Source organism: Castor canadensis, chromosome 4 (genome assembly GCF_047511655.1).
Source record: "Castor canadensis chromosome 4, mCasCan1.hap1v2, whole genome shotgun sequence".
NCBI lineage: Eukaryota > Metazoa > Chordata > Mammalia > Rodentia > Castoridae > Castor > Castor canadensis.
The window spans coordinates 49,307,110-49,324,259 of NC_133389.1; the positions used below are offsets into that span (position 1 = coordinate 49,307,110).

At 40.7% G+C, this 17,150-nt stretch overlaps 1 protein-coding gene across 6 annotated transcripts in view; it reads left to right on the plus strand.

Moving 5' to 3' along the window:
- The window catches only part of LOC109679730 (zinc finger protein 521), a 284,250-nt gene extending 271,573 nt beyond the window's left edge, over positions 1–12,677 (plus strand). For all 6 annotated transcript variants that reach the window (XM_074070123.1, XM_074070124.1, XM_074070119.1 and 3 more), the window contains one exon: positions 11,885–12,677. In XM_074070123.1, coding sequence (XP_073926224.1) covers positions 11,885–11,914 — 30 coding nt within the window. In that variant the 3' untranslated portion in view covers positions 11,915–12,677. The remainder of the gene's footprint in view (positions 1–11,884) is intronic.
- The last annotated feature ends 4,473 nt before the right edge of the window (positions 12,678–17,150 follow it).

The following is a 17,150-nucleotide window of genomic DNA, read 5'->3' on the forward strand; positions in this document are numbered from 1 at the left end:
CCACTTCTGTGTGGCAGGTTCCTTTGAGGACTGATTAGAATGAGGCCTCCCGTTGCCTGGCCCTTTATACATGACAGTGGTGCTTGTGTGTACTTGTTTATAGCTCACCTTTGAATTTCCATGAGTATGCACCATGCCTGCTGCCGGGCCCTCTGCTAGTCAAGACTGTCTTTCTTCCAGGATCATGTTAAATACTTCACTTTAAGGAGTTATTTTTTTTAATTATATTGTTTTATTGTAATGAATTCAAATTAACTTGGAGTAGCAAATTGTATAAGGATGTGACGGTTATAGATTACTTTCACCATAGCTACAGCACATCTTTGAGTGGGGGAATTACAAGCGCTGTCTCTCCAGTAGCTCAGTGTGCTATGAGGGGTGAGGAAACTGTGCCACAGAGACCTAGAGGCAAAGCAGAAAAGGTGCCCAGGAATGGAAGGAGAATGGAAGTTTGGCACGAGTGCTTGTGAAGCAGGCACAAGCTGTTCTTAGTGGAGCAGAGGGTGATAGATGACTCTGCCATTTTAAGGCCTGAAGGAGTCTAAGAGGAAATAGTGGACAAGAGCAAATATAAATATATCTTGAGAGCAGCTTCAATAGAGAATAAGAAATACTCAAGCATTCCTGATTTCTTCTCTTGGTGCCTGTGTGAGCTTGCTAACCAATAGAGATGATTCTGGGGGCAGGGAGACTGTTAAGGAAGGGGGGACCTGGAACTGTCTCTAATACACAAAGTCATACAGGGAAGTGGGAAAGAAGAATAAGCAAAGAAAAAGCAGCTAACTTAAGTATGAAATTTTCTCGCCACTGAACCAGGATTTTTCATTTAAAGTAAGACATTCAGATATTTCACTGGGCCTATAAAATAGTTGCTTTTTAAAAGGACTCTTGAAACTTAAAATCAGGTATACTTGGGCTTCTTCAAATGGCATTCTTCACTTAGGAATGTTTCTGAGGGACAAGAAATACCCAGTACATACTACACTAGGAATTTCACCTGTGGGATCCATGCATGTAGGTGACTCCATTCTCCTGTTCTCGTTCTCTTTCTCTCTCTCTCTCTCTCTCTCTCCCTCCCCCAGAATGTGGCTCATATTTAACACAGTTCAATTATATAAATCAAAATGTTGTCCTTTGACAGCTTTATTTTTACGCAGATTTACTAAAGCTAATGCCCTACTACACAAGTATTTGGTTTCTCATGGAGAGAAAGATGTTTTCTGTTATTTTTAATGATTTATAACAAGTTTGACTTGTTCCTAATATGAATTTGCCTCCTAGAGAGTGTGGCAGTGTTTTTCATAACAGAATATAATACACTACAAGGAAGTGGCACTTCTTTTGCTTTTTTATTCGAGTTCAATAAACTACTTTTCATAACTATTGGAATTCGGTTGCATGGAATCTTTGTTTCTATCAAGTGGAAAGGCAGGGAGAAACTTGGCTCCCTTCTTCTCCCCACAAAGGTTACCCTTTGAATATAAATTACAATGCCCTGTGCCTCTCCCATTCTAATCAGATGACCTTTTGAATCTGATGGACCAGAGTTTAAATCCTAAGGCTGCCAGTCAGTTTTTAAATCAATGCCCTGCTCCAACATCTTTCCATCCCTAACTAAATTTCAATGGATTTCTAACACAGGAGTGCAGTAAGGCATACAGGTAGAATCTTGCAGCTGGGTGCAAAACAACCCAACTGGATTGAGAGATATGGAGTCAAGTGATATGACTATGATTCTGATTCATTTCGCTGAGTCCTCTTGAAAAAAAACTTCCAAGATTCAGAATCTAAAAGGGAGGATTTCTGAGCAGTTATCAGTTTAAGCGCCCATTATTTGCCACTAATTACTACACAAGGCTGTTAAATATTTAGCAGAAGTTTGTTTAATTGCATTTGACTGGGAAAGGGCTGCCTGAATATGGCTTCAGCACCAAGAACCAGTGGTGTGCACCCGAGAGCCTGGCAGAAAGGAAATTTGTATTCGCCCAAGATGAACACATTACAGCGTCAGATAAGCCTTGTTGTTTTTTTTTTCTTCCACAGATTTATTTATCTTTTAAGATATCTAAAATTAGAGCACGAAGAAGGGGCACTGTTCACAGATGTAAAATTGGAGGGAGGTCATTCTTAACCTTGTTTACAGATGTTCAAGTTTAGAAAGCACCAGTGTGATAAATTAAACATTACAGGGGAAAAAAATGAAAGCTTAACAACAACTGGCACACAGACACATCTGCCTGTGAATCACTGACTTAATCCCTGAATATCTTATTATACAGTATGGCCTATCAAAGCCTTCTGTCCCCCAATATGCTGGGATCCTGCAGTTCCAGAATTTGAGCAGAATCTTTGTGTTCCGGCCTGTCTCCCTTTTGCCAGCTTTGCATAGAATCATAGAAATTTGCCATTGGCAGCCCTTTGCAGGTAAACAGATAGCTGAATTCATGGTTTTCTTTTAAAAATCAACTTTAGCCTTTTAATAGATTTCCCAGTGCTGCTTTTAGCCTGTTTTCCAATTTTGGACTTTTTGGGATTCTCAGTATAGGAGATAATGCACACTATTGTCAATTCCAAAGAGAGAACTTTTCAAGCCAGTCCCGGGTGTGAAACAGACAGGGGTCAGCTTGCAACTGAAATTTTACCACTCTTTTGAAGTTGTACATGGAATATGGAATTGTTAGGATGTTAACATTCCCCATATAAGATCCACCAGTCGGATTTGTGCTTTTGAAGCAGATGGACCAAGTGGCTCTATAGTGTTTAATTGTCAAAATACATTCCACAGTCACAACTTGGACCTTGGATTTGACAACTTACATTAAACTAAGCTTTGCTAATCAGAGGATATTTTTGCTATATTGCAAACCACCAAGACCTTTCCCAGATTGGTTGGCTATTATTCTTGTTGTGATTTTTTAATTTTTGATGGTACTGGGTTTGAACTCAGGGCTTCACTCTTGTTAGACAGGTGCTGTACCACTTGATACATCCCTCCAGGCCTGGATATTGTTTTTCCCAGAAAAAAAAAAAAAGCAAAATGTGAAAACAGGCCCTTTTGAACTGATTCACCACTTTTCTGCACACTCCGGACTCTCAGCCTTGCTTACCCTTATGGTCTCTTTGATCCCTTCTTGACTCCGCATCACTGCAGCCCCAGGCAGGCGTAGCTCCCCTAAGAACTCACCTCACGTCACCTCTCAAGTGAAGAGCCTTTGCTTCATGTCTCACAGCACCCAGTCTCTCCTGGTAGGTGGCATAGGCATCCTTCATGGCCATAGCTAGCCTGGCTCAGCCCATGGCTTAGACACAGAGCCACCAGGGTCACTCAACAACTTCTTCATTTCTGAAGCTGCTCAGTACTAGACTAGCCATAGCCCTTGAAACTGGCCTTTAACTCTCAGGAACTTCCTTTTCTTGTCTATAAAGTGGGATGCTGTATCAGATGCTGCTAGCTCCCTCCCAGCTGGGAAGCCAAGCTTCTATGTGTCTGCCATATTAGCATTCAGGTGCAGCAACTCCTGTCATTGAGTCTAGACCAGCAAACTGAGGGTAGTAAGTTGTTTCCAACTCTAAGTGCTAACTTCCAGAGCTTAATATTTTAATTTCTTTATGTACTGTTGGATTGCAAATGTTCCTAAAGCCACATTGGTTAATTGGCACTAAAATGTGCCATCTTTCTTCATTGATGGTATGTGGAAGAGGTGAGTAAATTGCTGAGCGATCGAACACTTCCGGAGAGATTCCCACAAACAATGACATTTATTACTTATATCAAAGAATCCTTTTTATAATTTCTGGAAAATTGCCCACTGTCACCCTCTGACACTATTTTAAAACACCATGCAATACAGTCCTGTGAGGTACATATGTATCCCTTCGCAATGGGACAGGAGACACCTCACAGACTGAAGACTAAGTAGCATAGAACAGCAATCTCAGTTTGTTTGCAATATAAAAACAATTTGAAACAATTACATATCTTCTCATCCCCATGTGTTCCTGTACCTGACATAAAACTTAACACTATCTCAGTAAACCCATCAGTGTCAAAGCAGGTCAGCAATGAGACGTCCTAGCAATGAAAACTCCTTAGCACACTGCAGCCAACATTTCTCCTTCCCTTTTAGATCTGTTGTTCCCTATAGATGCTTCAGATTCCTTAAATACAGATCTATCTGCAAGCTTTTGTTTACTCATATACAAATACAAATGTTTTTCAAACAGTAGAAAGCACTGGCCCCCAGCTGAGAGTTTTTTCCTACCAGGGAATTTGGGGCAATGTCTGGGGACATGTCTTGGTCACACCTCCAGAGGCGCCCGGGGCATGTTGGTGGTAGAGGCCAGGGAGGCTGGTAAACTCCTACACTGCCCAGGACAGTAGTTCCCCCAGAACCAAGAATTGTCCAGTCCCAAATGTCAGCAGAGCTGAGGTTGGGAAACTGCTATAAGCAGGTTTCTGCTGGCCTTCTGGAATCTATTCCATCTGCGGGCTCCTCTCTAGAACCCACCTCTTGTGTGGTGTCTGTTTTGCATATACTAACCAGGGTATGGCTTGCAGATTGTCTTGTGGCTTCTTTGAATAAGACAGAAGAACTTTGTACCATAGTTATACGGTCAGGCTTCTGAACATAACTCATAAACATGATAATGTCTACATGCTGCAGGATCCTCTCAGATCACTCTTTTCTGGGCTTGTTAACATTAATATCCAAAGAACAACAACAACAACAACAAAAATATCCTTTGGTGAGATTCCTTAGGATGTGAAATTGTTTCCTCTGAAAGGAGAGATTGAACTTCACTGCCAGAATCACTTAAAATTGGGCTGGAGTGTCAGCTTTAAAAAACAATTCTGTTTCTGCAAGGGGACAAACTAAATAACCTAATTGTCCTTTTCTGTCTGTAATATTGTGTGTTTTTCTGATCATTTCTGATGATGCCATTTCACCTTTTGCTTTAATATAGCTTAGTGTCACCCAGAAAATGCTTGGAGATGTCAGCCCATGCCCATGTGAACTGTTAAATGTCAAAAGAAAATGCATCAGTGTCTCTGTAAGTTCATGGTGATGACATTACCATATGAAAAAATAAAGAGGGAAATTCTGTCAGTGCAAACATGATCATAAATGCAACATTCATGGCATTAGAAAGAGGGGCAAAAGCGTATCGTGACAGACAGCTTCAGAAATGCCACTGCCATGTCATAATAAAAGAATAGAACCTCAGCCTAGGAAATTCTTCAAATGTAAAAATGTTAGTCAACTTCCCTGGATATGAGAAATCTACTGTGCTTAGTTTTGATTCTGCAAGCACTTTGGGAAAATAATACAAGTCTCTCTTTTAAAGAATATTCATTCAACTATAAGCTGTCTCACAAAAACATACATGTCCACATACACATTCCTCATGTGTTTTTGTAAGGTCTACAAAAACACAATTACACAAACCTCTGTAGCCAGGAAGTGTGTAGTTTGTGGGCAGTGGAGACTTTAAGATGGCAAAATGAGGTGTAAGTGGTGATTTTGGTCTTTGTTGTAATTCTTAGAACATTCTTAATGGTGCTTCTAGAGCAATAGCTATTCACTTTTAACTAATTTAAAATTATGAGTACTTGTGTAATTGTGTGGACTTTGAAAATGTTAATTTATTAACATTCACTTACTGTTGACCTTATTAAGATGCTAAAAGGCCACCCTTTGCTTTTGTGACTGACTAGTTTTTCTCTATTGTGCAGGATAGGAAATAACCCAGTATTCTGTCATCAGAAGCTGTGTACACTTTTAAAACTATTATACTAGCAGAAGAAGTTAGGAATGGAAAAGAGAGAGGATAGAAATGTAAACTCTTGATTAGAAAGTATAATTTAATAGAACATGTATTGAACCAAATGTATTGATTAATGTAGAAGATATAGTACTTATATTGATTCAAACCAGGGATTTAGTACTAAAAGCTCTAAGCCAAAAAGCTGTTACAGATTGCTACAAAAGTCAGTTTAATGCTGTCCTTGACAGTGCCTTCACAAAGAAATTCTTCTAATGTTTGAGAACTAGGTAGAATGCGGTATATGTCAGTCTGATCCCGGAGGATTTTATTTTGTACTCTAATAGCTGTTACGAGCCTACATTATATCCAAGGAGTAATTTTCCTTAGGGGTGCCCAGCTCGCTTTGTGTCAATATTCTAGCATTTTAAGTCACGTACAGTATATGCTTCTGGGAACAGGGAAGGAGCCAGCCAGACTCATAATGGTCTGCATTCATTAATAAAGGCAGAAGCTTCTGTCCCTCCATTGCCCACTACAGGGATGCCTCTTTGGCCTTCAGGGACCCGTACAGACACATTTAAAGAAAGCTTTATTTTGAGTGGGCAGGAGATGAAATGCAGGACTTGCAGGCATTTCCGAAGTCAGCTCTGTGCCCGAGCACAGGAGTGACCTTAATGGGTCAAAGAAGAATGCAGGTCAAAAGACTTATTATCCAGCCTGTTGGAAACCAATTGCTTTTGTTTAAAAGAAAAATAAAAAATAAAAAAAAGCAAAAGTGCTTAAAGGTGACCAACAATATAGAATTGCGTTTGCAGCCTGTGTGTGAGCTGGAATATGCTTCTCACAAAATAAGAGCATACTGATGATCGTCAGTGTTTACAGATAAAGGTCCAACCCCAGTGATAAAAGGAAGGGTAATATAATTAGTTAATCAGTGATGATTGATTACGGATGTTTGTGTTCTTCAACTAAAGAAAAAACAACATGCTGCCACAGTGCTGTCACCATCTGTTGGGAGAAACTGCCACATTTAATCTTTATATTTCTTTATTTCTTCCCGCCTTGCATTGTTTCTCAGCCACAATTGCCTACTATTTCATCTGGTTGGAAAACATCTCATTTAAATGGAATATAACCACAGTTTAAATTCTAATGGCACAGTGAATTAGTGAAAAGCTTGTTATTTTCTCTTTTTTTGTTAAATTCCTTTTTAAAATAGCATGCTAGCTCCTTTTTTCCCTAGTTTTAAGAGCTTGTCAGAATTTATTTGAAACAAAAGACTATAAATAGACAAGTCATGATTAAAAAAAAAGATTAACATCTTTGAATCAACAGATTTCACAAAACTCCCATTCACACGCTGTTTTTATTTGTATTACCTTTGCCACTTAACATTTCGTCAATGCCAGCAGAAAGTTACAATGCACAGACAAGACAGGATCCCTGCCAGGGAATTGGAAAAGTCAGGGTGATCCGCAGGCACAACTTTTAAAGGTGGAAATTTAATTTTTCATTCCTACGAAGGTAGAGTCCCTCACTGGCTTTCCTCCAAGGCTTAACTTCATCATTGTTCTAGGTGCAAAAATTCAAGTGTCCGTCAAGATTGCAGGAAAATTGCATCCCTTTATGATTGCAAGGTGAACAGTTTCAGAGGATTGTGGGTTTTATTTTTATTTAAAAATATTTTTCTTGGATTGTATTTAAAATAGGATTAAACCGTTTGACCAGCAAATGTGGTCAGCTCTCAGAAAGGAGAAGGCTGAATTAATCATTTGTTAGCATGCCAAACGCAAAATGAGAATTCCAGCCTTGTAAAATGGAAGGCATCTCATATTTTAAAAGAAATACATAGTGCTAGAAGGGAATTTTTAAGGCCCTCATCTGTTTTTTAGCTTTCTAAGTTTAATTTTGCATTTACAGAGAAAAAAAAAAAAAAAGGAGAGAGCGCACTGCTTCCAAATGGGACTCTTTACAGTAGAGAAAGTATTTTTGAAACCTGGCTATTAAGGCATCATACCTAGATGGATCTTCTTTTAAGCTTTAAGGTGTATTGTGGGTTTGATTTTTTTTTTAAACACAAACCCCCCTTGTGTAAAACAACTGTTCATAACTGGGATTAATGGTTTGCAATTTTCAGTTACTTAGACATGGGGTCTCCAGGAGATGGCTTTTTGCAGAGTAGAATATGGCTCTCGGTGGGATTACTGAAGTTTTCTTCTCCTCCACTTCCTTTTCTGTCATCGCCCCCCACCTCCACCAACGTGGCACTGATGTTCTTCTTGATTATGTAAAACACTTTTCCTTCATTGGAACAGATATTTTTTCTCATAACCTGTCATTGCATTAAAGTCCTTTGGGGACTGTGAATTGCTGTGTAAAATTGGTGAGATTACCCACTGCTTTGTTCTGGTGGAGTGGACTCAAAGAGCTAAACACTCCTTCACAGAGAAGGCTGCTTGCTTTAGGCCACTTTCTGCTTATGTGCCTTTGTGTCTTTGACATCTCTGTGGTATGGCGAGTAGCCAGAGCCAGAACCAGAGCAAGCCGAGCTCGGAGCCTCCTTTCTCTCTTCTGCTCAGTGTTTCTATTGTCTACTTTTGTTTTTCCACTTGCTTCTTAGCTCTTTTCCAAAGAAACGATGTCTATGATTGTTTAAAGACACGAAAATCACTGGGTAGTCCCATGAAGGAACTTGTTTCTCTTAGAGAATCTCCAGACACCGCTGGAGACTGTGACTTTGTGTCCTGTCTCAAATGAGTTGTTTGGCTCAGACAGGCCACTCCTTCCTTCAGAATGAAATCAGGCCATTTGTATTTTCAGTAGACTTAGAATAGGGCATGTGAGAGGGGAGCAGAAGCATCCCTCCAGGGTAATGAGGGCAAGCCATGGGGATGGATCAGAATCATCTGAGGTTCATTTCCACCACCCCAACACAAATATGTCCATTTCCCAAAGAATCCCTGTGAATCTGCCTCCTTCCCACCACAAGGACTGCAGTCAGTGGTGATCACTGTCTTGGGGTTGTATGGCTCTCCATTGGGCTGGAGCCAAAACAAGAAAAAAGAAAATGAGAAGGAGATTGCAGGCATCTCCACACAAGGACTTCATGCCTTGATCATTTTTGATGCCTGATTTCCCATTTTGATAATACTTATATCAGGGCTCTTTATTCTTGTTTTAACTTGAATTTCACCAGCCCTACTCTTGTCCTTCTTGCAAATGATTGATATTCTTATCTCTTACACGAAAAGCACAGCTCCTTTATAGAAGCGACTTCAGTCTGTTGCAATAAGTGAAGTATGTATGTTTGTTCATTCCTTTGCACCTCTGAAGAGATATGTATGGCTTTCATTTAGGATGAAAACATCTAAGACAATGACTGTGTAATTTGGGTTTAGGCACTTGCTTTGCATTATCTCAATATAGGCACACATGAAAACACAGGAGAGGTTGTAATGTATCCTCCTTTATTAACCCCGAGAGTCCTTTTCAAATATGAAGTGCCCCTTGTAAGCACTTAGTCATTTAAAAGTAATGTGATTAATATATATACGCATATAAGTAAACATTTAGAGCTCTCATTAAAAATGAGAAACAATAACAATGCCTATGTCTACTGTAAGGAAATAGAAAATAAAAAGAATGAGTTCATTCACATTAAAAGATTTCAAGATAAAAATATATTATTAAATTGATTTCTTTTTTTTTATATTGATTATGGTAAAAAGAAAGTCACCCATTATTCTATCAATGTCTCATCATTTAAGAAACTAGTAGCTTCTTGTACTTCTTTCTTTTTGTGATTCTTTTGTTTTGTTTTTGTTTGTTTTTACCTAATAAAATACCACACTTGGGATAGTACATGAGAAATTTAGCTTATTTTGAGTTTTGGACTTACTGTTTATTAATCTCTCTGATTGTAATTGTCCTGATTTTTAAGGAAATAGGAAATTTTTTTGTTCTCATTACTATTTTATGAATCTTTCTAAAAAATACTTTGCAGACATATTTAAGATCAATACACACATAAAAGAGTTGGCACAAAAATAGTTTACTTTTGAATGTACTTTGGGGCCAGTACTCCTAAGGAGAAAGGTGTCTCTTTTGAGAACAAATCAAAGTAGGTATGTTTTAAATAAGGAATAATGAAATAAAGTTTCATCCTCATTAATGATTTTGCTCATCATTGTTTTCTTTCCTTGCTTCAAGCCCAACTGGGGACCATGACAGAGGCTTACGAGTCTGGCTGTCCACAGCTAACAGGGATTCTCATGGTGGGAGGGAGATATATTCCCATTATCAATTTCCTTCACAAGTGAGCTCAGTCTGAAATATGGAAGGAAGGGCTGGGCCTCTTCCCACACCGCCCAACTCCCTCACTAGTGCACCAGCCCCAGTTGGGCAAGTGTTGGCCTCCAAGCCTGCCCTCCCTGAGTAAGCAGTGGCTAGTTGTCCTCAGAGGTGAGAGAGCAAAGATCTTGAAGTCAAAGTCTTCAGCTGCAAATACTCCAGGAGCTCCTCTTTGCCTGCAAGACCAAGTCTGAACTCAGTAGTGAGCTTTATAAAGCCCCCTGTAATCTTTCCCAAGCTCCCCTCCATCTTTGTTTCTCATCAGCACTGTTGGTTGAGAACACTCTAGAAGACTTCAACCAATCAGAACAAGCTGCAGGTCCTCACACATCTTTGTTTCATTGCTTTTGTCCCCACAGGTCCTTTAGCCTGGAGTGTCCTCCATGTGTCCCCTAATCGTGTTTCCATCTTCAATGGAAATGTCAGTGTACTGCCCTACTGCAAAGCCTTCCCCAACAGATAGGCAGGACTAGGTGGAGCTGGGACCTTTCTGTGCTCCATTCTAATATTCTCCTTGCCATACTGTGTGACCGTCATGTTCTCACATGGCTTTCTTTAGACTGTGAGAACTTTGAAGGCAGGGATTGTGATCTCTCTCCCACAGCCTTTGCTTCATCTCTGTCATTCGGTTGGCCACTGAGCACTGGATGCTGTGGGTTAGGCCGGATCATGATGCATGTGTTCTAGATGCTCATGAAAGAAGGAATAAATGAAGAAACATCAGAATTGCTTGAAATATACCCAAGAGCCTGGCTGTATGGACGGCAGTAGGAAATCAGAGAAGGGAGAGGTCAGTTTTAAGTCATTCAAGCATGGAAGTGGTCATATTTTGACTTAGGCTGTAAGGTTCTGACCAGAACGGGTGAGAGGAGCATGTACAAAGTGGGTCACAGCAGAACATAGGCTGGCAAAGCCAGCAGCAGAGATCTGGCCATGTCCAGGTGTAGGCTGCATAGGAATTCCTCATGGCCTGCACCAACTGCTGTGCAGGAGGTGACCATCCACAGATCTACCTGGGTCCTAGGTTGCCCAGGTGTCCCAATTCCCCCCTCACAGTTTGGGAAGAGGTTGTCCATTCAGAAAGAGAACTTGCTAGTGTGGCTATAGAGTTCCAAAGTACAATGAAGACTTCACCTGCAGAGGGACAACAGCACCTGGGGCCAGGAGAGTCACAACAGGCTGCTGCGATCCACTCCTGAACCATGTGGTGGCCAAATCCCCACCCCATACCAGGAGAGGGGCTGGGGACACTGCCTGCTCACATCCAGGTAGTGCTTACCTTCTGTGTTCATATTCAGAGGTTGGAAGAGCCCCTGCTCTCAAGATGTTCACCATCTGATAAGAGAGGTTAGAGCAAAAGCATATGTTATCCATAGGAATGACACACAGCTACAGAAACTTAAAATAATGTGACTTTTGTCCATGCAAAACAGGTCAAGTTTTGATAAGCAGAGATGGTGGAAAGTGGGAGAGTATTGAGGGAAAGCATGCAGGCAGAGAAAAGTCTCCTGGCCCACCTCTTCCCCTGGTTCTCACAAGTGGCAGCTTTTTTGTACCTGTGTCACATGCCCCATTCAGTTTCAGGGGGTGCCTGCATCTGAGCCTACCTGGGAGCAGTGAGGAGTTTGCATATCTAAGAGCACCCATTCATTCCTCAGTGTGCAGAAACAGTTTTCATGTCAGTATAAACCCCTCAGCATTTCTCACTAGCTCTGATGAAAATAAAATCACTTAAAGTTCTCCCCTCTTCTTTCTTTTTTCTTTACAGAATCATACGATGACCCAACACAGCAGTTAGTTCAAGTACCATCTCTCAAGGAGGACTTTTGTGGCACAAAAAGGGAACATGTTTTACTCTTTGCACGAAACTTTCATTGTTAATGTATATTATTCAGAAACATTGTATTGTACCATAAAACTTGTATTATCAAAACTGTTGGATGTTCATGTGTTTGAACTTTTGAGCACCAGATAGACTCCTTGTATATAAAGTGTTGCACATGCATTATGTCGTCTGATACTAAAATGGTCTTATAAAGACAAGTGGACTTGGGCCCTATTCAGACAAGATTAAAAAAAGAGAAACAGTGAGCAAAATGGCTTAAGACAAAGTATTTTCAAGGAAGACAGATTAAAACAACTATGGTTTGGACTTCCTTTTATTTACATTTAAGCCTAGAATTTCTCTTTTGGTATATCAACAGTTAAAATCCAAGTTTATTTTTTATTGTCAAAGATTCTTGCAAACCACGAAGAGATGTTCTCACAGAACAGAACCCCACAGCTGGATAAGGCCCATATATATATTTGTAAGCCTTGCAATGTGACAGGTAGCATCACTATATATGCAATAGTTGTTATGTAGACTGTCAAAGATTTTTTTTCCCGAATACATTTGAAGCTTTGAGTGTTCAAGGTTTTCCTTAATGATTTCACACAGCCAAATTCTTGAATCAGTTGAACTAACCTGTATGTTACTGTTATTAATGTTTACTCTGCGGTCTGAACCTGGAGATTACTGGAATTGTTTTCCAAGAGGAAATAAATTCAGTTTACCATTAGGTATGAGAGTATTTGTGTGTTTTCTTTTTCTAGTTAATCTTATCATTAAAAAATCTAATTGCCTGCACCCTTGGATATGAAATCTGCTTTTGAGTATATCCCAGGCATAACCTCAGTCATATTTAACCTTTTCACACTGGGCCAAATGCAGCTGGAAGGACATTCATCATGCTGTAGAGGGAAGGAATCAGACCCAGTCCACTTCCACTCTCAGAGATACTAACAGGTCACATTGTACTTGAGGATTCTGACATCACAGATGGATGTGATGGCTGTTTTCTGCATAATTTGCAGCCCAATTCATGTCATGCTGTGCAAATCTGAACTCCAAGTAGATGGCTGCAATTTGAGAGGCAGTTTGGCTTATGTGTACTTAAGGAGCAGCATTGTTCAGAAGACAAAGCACAGAGCGGGGAGTCAGATGGTTGTTAGTTTTGGTTCTGGCACTGACTCCCAATGGAGTCTTCTCCAAATTGCTTCACGTCTTGGCTTCCGCTCACCCGGCCAGGGAAGGTAACAGAACTTGGTCATCAGCCTTCACAGGAGCCAGGGTGGTTGTGGAAGATGACTCACCACAGCCTGCCTCAGTGAGATAGTGAGTATGTAGCACTCTGATTTCAGAGTTTTGCTGTATTTCTTTGAAAGAGAAGGATAGCAATGTGTAAATTGACCCTGATACTCAAGATTAGTCAAAGTTGGTAAGTAGAGACCTGATATCCAAATTGTGCTTAAATATTGACCTCACTATGAGACTTTTGACCCCTTTTTAACTCTGAAGATCTCAAACAGATCCTGAAGCAAGAATCCTCACAGCACCTTTGTGGTGGGCAAACTATAGTGGGGGTTGATTGTTTTGTGACCATTGTCACCGGAGGACCTGTCCATGATAGCTAAGTTGCTAGCGCCACAAGGCGCAGTCTTCACTCCAAGTTCTCAGACCACAGAGAGCATGAGGAGCCCCTGCTTGCTAACATCTTGGGTGCTGGACCAAATTCTCAGAGTTGCTGATCCAGTGAGCTCGACAGCGTGCCTTCCTGAGAAGCTGCCAGGTAATGTGATGCGGCTGGTCAGCAGACCGCACTTTGAAAACCAGTTATTTCCAAGTTCATCTAGTGCATTAAATATAAATAACCAAGCAAAGTGCTGGAACATTTCACTACTTATTTGGTTTCCCAGTATTTAATAAGTTTGGTCAAATTTTAAGGTCATTCAGAAACAAGTACTGTGTAGTGACTAAAGCATATACACCTGCCAAAAAGTTTCACGTGTGTGCGTGTGTGTGTGTGTGTGTGTGTGTGTGTGTGTGTGTGTAGAGCTTTTTAATCCTGGGAAAACCTACATGTATACATTTCACAATGGATTGCCAGCATGCTATTTAATTAAAAAGCTTTTTCACCAGCTACATAAATAATGAAGTATGCTGAGAATATGCAAGTACATCCATAATTAAAATACTCAGCTATATTTAAAAAAATTAAGATCTCTAGTCTATTCAGGACTTTGCATTTCAAATGAAATAGCCACACTTAATAATGATTTTTTAAAAGCTTTAAAACTTCTGGTTATTAATGAGTGGGCTATATTTCACTAAACATAAGCTGCTCTGCCTTTACGGAAAGCAGGTGGTGGTGTTATCTTAGGGATTGGTTCCAAGTTGCCTCTCAGAGACGTCCTAGACTTGCGGTAAATACTAAAACTCTTAGGAAGCAGAAGAGGCAGAGCTCACCATTCTGAGAGGGTTCACATCGCTGACCTTCAGGCTGCCTCAACACAGCCACCATTCAGCCTCTTTTCAGATAAAGCTGGGAGGCTGAAGATGTCGACCATGTAGTTAGCCGATCCTCCACGGGCTAGGAGGTACCTCCTGATCACAGATCCTTCCTCCTGGTAACCAGTCATTCTTTTGATCGTAAGTGCTGAACAGTGCTTAGAACAGCCATTTCTACCTTTGACTGGTTACCTTGTTTATATTTATAGTCTCCCTCATTCCCTAAGAATATAGGACAATTCAAAGATTAACAAAACATTAATAGGAAAGCCAGCATCATGGAAAGTCAGAGGGGAGAAAATTCACCAAAGTAGTTATGTTTATGCTTCAGTTTGGGTTTTGAGTACATTTTAGCATTGGCTTAGCATTTTCTGGTAGTAAATAAGGGGAAAATAACAAGAAAGGAAGGAATATATCCATTTCTCAAGAGAAAATGTTTTCCTAGTACTTAATTCTAAAAGCAATTTCTCAAGGGCTTCACATCCGAGTAGGTGGCCAATATAAGGGTCACCATTTCTAACCACAATTTTATGACTTAATGCAACTGCATCTATGAGTAGAAGCCGGGAATGCTGCTAAACTTCCTTCAGTATACAAGACAGTCTCAAGACAGAACTATCTGACCCCACTGTCAATAGTACCAAGATTTCAGACTGCTCTGATGGAAGGCATTATATGTGTTTGAGGGTCTAATGCCTCTTTATATTGGAATCACCAGAACTTTTTTAAAAAATCCCATTGCCTGAATCCCACTCAGAGCCTCTGGCTTAATTGGCCTAGAGTGTAAGCTGAGCACCAAAAGCTTCCCAGGTGACTCCAAGGTAGCCAAACATGAGACCCATGAGCCAAGCTCCTATCCTCAGGGGACTGTATTGGACTCAAGGCTAGAACTTTCACAATAATATACAAGTTGTAGAAAAGTAGGGTGGGCCTTAGGCATCCTTTTCTCAACTCACGTTCAAATGGGCATTTACTGATTTTTTTAAAACTCTAACCAAAAGCAGGTATGGGAAGAGGGAATAAAGGGGAAATGTCCCAGAAACCCACCACCCTTACACCTGGTCCAGGGATTACTAACTCAGCTGGTAGAAATCTGGCCAGGTGGTATCTCTGGCAGCCTGGAGAGTCCTCCCACCTCACCAGCCCCAACTGGGGCCTGTGGGGAGAGCAGGCTCCTGGCACCAGATTGCCTAGGTCTCAGGAGGAGCCAGCAACCCAGGTACTTATGTGCTATGTTCCAATTTCCAAATGTTGGCAACCTATTCCATTATTTGTAATTCAAACTCTGCTGACCCCTACTGTGTGGACCATATGAGATACACTTTCAGGCCAGGCCTGACTCTTGGATTGCCAGTTTTGACCTCTGGCATCAACTATTATTTTTTTCTAATTCTCATCCCAACCCTTTTTAGTTGACATTTTTAAATAATGGTATGATTTTGGCATATTAAAGTTTCAATTGTACCTTGTTTTTTATTCACATTACATGCACTTTGATGTTGCCCTGTGGCCTTTATATTTATTTTGTTTAGGGCTGAACAGTAATCCTCCAGATTGATATGTTTTATATAACCTGGACATTGACATTTCAGAGAGATTATTTTAAGTGGTGAAGGATAACAAATAATAGAAACTTAATATTCTCTGATGCAGATCAGATCTTCTATATTCTAGGTTGCTATTGGAGGCCAGATTAATATGCCTTTGAAATCATGCAAACAGATGATAAAGTTAAAATGCTACCTTGAAAATTCATAAAGGTAACCAGTATGTCAGTCTAAATGGAAGATCATGGTTCCAGAGACCTATTAGGGGCCCCATGGGCTGAACAAGGCTTCTTAAGCAGCTCTGAGTCTGTTCTAAAACTTGGACAAGGACTCCAGTATGCCCTCCACTTCCACTCCACAAAGCAGGGCAGCCTTGACTTTGTGTCTGCTTGTGCCCCTTGGGTGCAGCATTGCAGAACCCTTTAGAAAGGAAGTTTAGTATCCAGATCCCATTACAGAACACCTGCAAATGCTTCTCCATTTAGCTTCAGCGGGCCAGAGCCTCTCACCACCTCCCTCTCGAGGAAGAAGCTTGCACCAAAGGTAGTGAAAACTAGAGTTCAAGGAAGAGGAATGATTTGGGGTAAAATGGCCCAGCAGGAGTCTCTGGCAGAGTCCCAAAGCTTAGGTCTGGTTGGCACCACCTTCCTGGGTGGGAGCCTCCTGAGACTGTGGAGTAGCCTACACCATCTCTGCCAGATTCCTCTGTAATGAAGTCAGCTGTCAACTCCTTGGGGGAAAAGGCACAGAGCCCCTTTATTTCCAAGCAGGTGTTGCGACATATTAAAGGTTGAATTCCATCTTGTGTTCACGTCCTAAATGAGCCAGTTTGCAGGCAAGCTTTCTGCAAAGAGGGAAACTTGGCAATGGCGTAGGCTGAGTACTTAAATGGCAATCAACTTCTGGCTCATATCAATTAATTCCTTCATGGACTTCTGCCTAAGTATAGCATCTTGAATTCCCAGCTGTGGAGGCTATGAAAAATAACACATATCTCAGGGAGGGTGCCCCCGAGAAGTGATGGGATGATGAGTGAGCTATGTCTAGGCAACCATAGACGCAGTATGGGGCTCTCTCTTGGTTTACCTGTGAAATACAGGGCTCATTTCTCTGGGTGGGAACTTCTTTAAGAATACTATCTACTAAGTTTACATGAA